At 43.9% G+C, this 2,930-nt stretch overlaps 1 protein-coding gene across 1 annotated transcript; it reads left to right on the top strand.

Annotated features, from left to right (window-relative positions):
- Positions 1–1,304: 1,304 nt before the first annotated feature.
- Positions 1,305–2,120, top strand: EI90DRAFT_3174744 (uncharacterized protein; the record flags this gene model as incomplete). The annotated part of the gene is made up of 2 exons (XM_039066338.1): positions 1,305–1,645; positions 1,695–2,120. Exons 1-2 carry the CDS (start codon positions 1,328–1,330, stop codon positions 2,118–2,120), a joined length of 744 nt encoding a protein of 247 aa, XP_038918723.1. The 5' UTR covers positions 1,305–1,327.
- Between the last annotated feature and the right edge of the window lie 810 nt (positions 2,121–2,930).

Here is a 2,930-nt window from a genome sequence, read left to right as displayed (position 1 = left end):
CTAGCAGACTTCATCAAGAAGTCGCAGGCCATCAACAAAAAGAACAGACAGAGAACGACTGTTATGGAAATGGGAATTTCCCATTTCTAGCCTCTTATGGGCTCTGTACAGTACAAAGTCACGTGATATGTAAATATTAACAACAAGAACCAGCTATTATCACCCAAAACACCCGATGTCCATGTTATTGTAAACCCCACTGTTACAACATCTGTTACATTAATTGTAACAGCTTCTCAATGTCACGGCCCCCTCCTGCACCCGGACGCTATAGAAATGGGCCAATTAGGCCCCATTTTTATAACAACGACTCCGAACGGGGGAACAGGAAACAGGAGTACCCAACCAGTAACCCCCCGTAGGGAGAGAGGAGTGACATAGACATCACTACACCCCCACGCATACCCAGATAAGACTTAAACCCAGACATCACAACCCAGAGGACCCCGTCACCCCGACCACACCAACCAGACAACCCTACCTTGTATTGACGAGCCCCTCATGTACATGCAGATGTAATTATTAGTCGGGCTAGCCGCACTGCCACGTACAAACACAGCTGCAGGGTAACAAAATAGAGTACAACAAGAACAACAACTGCTTCAGGTTTACGAGGTTCGGCATTCCACAACTAGTAATGATATATCCCTAATGTTTGCTTCATTCACGTAGAATGTTACTGGTAATAATGAAGCTTTCAAAGGGCTGAGTGATGATGTACAAAATGCATATAACATGATTCTGCACCCCCTCCAGCTATGGACGGGACACATTCCTCCCAAAGTAATTTCCCCACTCAAGGATTTACACTTGTATGTGGCTGCCGTTCCGATCTTTCATTCAGATTTGAAAAATTGTTGACAGGGCCCTAGAAGACCAGGTAAAGAGGATCAAGTCGCTCGAGAGTCAGAATCGAAAGCCTTTGAGGAAAATATTCATGGCAGGCTCTTTAGTGCAAAGCATAAATGGTGTGAGGACGTGTATTAGTGAAGCTCTCTCCCAGTTTGCAGTTCGCAAGATCGGTATTTATGCCGATAGACTTCAACTAATAGAGCATTCTCTATAGCTGGTGGCAACAACTTTAAACCTTCTCCATACGATTCAGGTGTCAGTGGATTGTTCGTCCTTTTGGCTTGATTCTAGACTCTTTATCTGAGTGCCATTTTCAGACGAGCTTTCAAAACTGCCCAAATTAGATGCCGAATATTATTGTGTGGAGAGCAAGTCAGAAAGCCCCAAAACTACTCGGGAGATAATCCGCAGCTCAATTCTCAAGTACCTGAGGGATCCTAAGAATTGATTTGTCTGGCTGCGTGGTTCGCCTGGGATGGGGAAAACTGCGATATCTATGAGTGTAGCTTCCACGCTTGACAAGCAGCACACCCTTGCAGCATCCTTCTTCTGGGATAAGAACCAAGAGGGAACAGGACTCGATTCGATATCACGCTTCCCCTCCACCCTTGCCCAACAGCTTGCGGCATTCAATGCCGAGTATCAGAACTCGCTTATCAGGCAACTTCGGGATCCCGCTTTATTCAGCAGTATTGATGGTTCTCCTCTAGAGAAAGAGGTGAAAGCTTGGATCATCAACCCTATGCGTGAACTTGGGGGTGTATTGTCTTCAGAAAAGGGTCACCCAGTGATCGTATTGGATTGTTGCACAGAGGAAACTCAGCATGTATGACCTATCACAGCTCCTTGGAACGATTCCTGAGCATGAAGTGCACTCGATACTCAAGCCCCTTAGCTCAATAATTGATATACCTTCAGCGAAAAAAGGGCCTGTCAAATTTTCCCACGCAACAGTGAAGGAATTCATCACCGGGATTCCGATTGGCAAGAAAGGGTATTCAATTGGGTTGCAGCTCCTCTGGTGTATGAATGGTGTCATTAAAAGGAATGAGTTCGGTCTCCCCACTGAACTTCCTTTGGGAGATGAAGAAAAGTGGAAGTCTAGGAACAACACTCCGGCACCCAAGCATGTCAACTATGTGCTTACACACCTGTTCCAACACTTGGACCCTTTGCTCCTCTTTTCACAAGAGTCTAATGAATTGCAGAGAGAATTTGAACAATTTTGGACACAAAAACTTGATCTCGTTCTTCCGAGCAGGAGGTAACAATATTCCTGATGATTGGAATGATTTTGAGGTGAAGCCGCAAATGAATTGTGTTTCAATGCAGTGACGTCACTTTGTTTTACAGAAGAATCACAAGTCAATCTCTGTCATCCATGATGCTTGGAAATTCTTTCACAGTTCCCCATGGCATGCTTATCAATCTGGCCTTCCATTCTCTCCAATGTCATCACCCGTGTACAAATATTATGGTCATCTCTCAGACCCTGTTCGAGTGTTCAGTGTCTCCAGCAAGTTCGCCGGTGGCTTAATTCCTTTATCCGATGAAGGAGCGGAGCTGGATCACCTTATGTAACCAGTTTCCTACGTCCAATAACGATATTAGAGTTTGTGCTGATTTGCGTACTGACCGTGTTTTGGTTGCCAAATATATGATTGTTCACTGTCTAAACAACAATAAACACCCCCCAACGATCTCACCTGATGTATAGATCGTCTACGGATAAAATTCTATATTGACTTTACTATGATTTCTAGTCAATATTACACCTATATTTACCACTTTTCAGTAGGATGTGATTTTCCTGATAATTTACTGAAGGAAAACTGCTAATAAAATAATTCCGCAATAAATGTTACTCAATACAGGAGTGACCAAACTGCTCTTTCTATCGCTTAGAGTGCGTGCTAGTTATCTAGCAGGTTCAGGATCGCTCACTTTTCTCCTGTGGTGTGATAACCAAGTATTGCTGAGAGATTATTCAATTAAGAAGTCCCTCCACCAAATTCTCACTAATTCTCACTATGACACTTTTGTTCAGCTGTGTCTAACTGACCCTAACTCACGCTTAG

The sequence above is a fragment of the Cantharellus anzutake genome, assembly GCF_015039405.1.
Source record: "Cantharellus anzutake strain C23 chromosome Unknown EI90scaffold_13, whole genome shotgun sequence".
NCBI lineage: Eukaryota > Fungi > Basidiomycota > Agaricomycetes > Cantharellales > Hydnaceae > Cantharellus > Cantharellus anzutake.
Note: the sequence above shows the minus strand (reverse complement) of the source record. Positions and strands in the feature narration are given on the sequence as shown.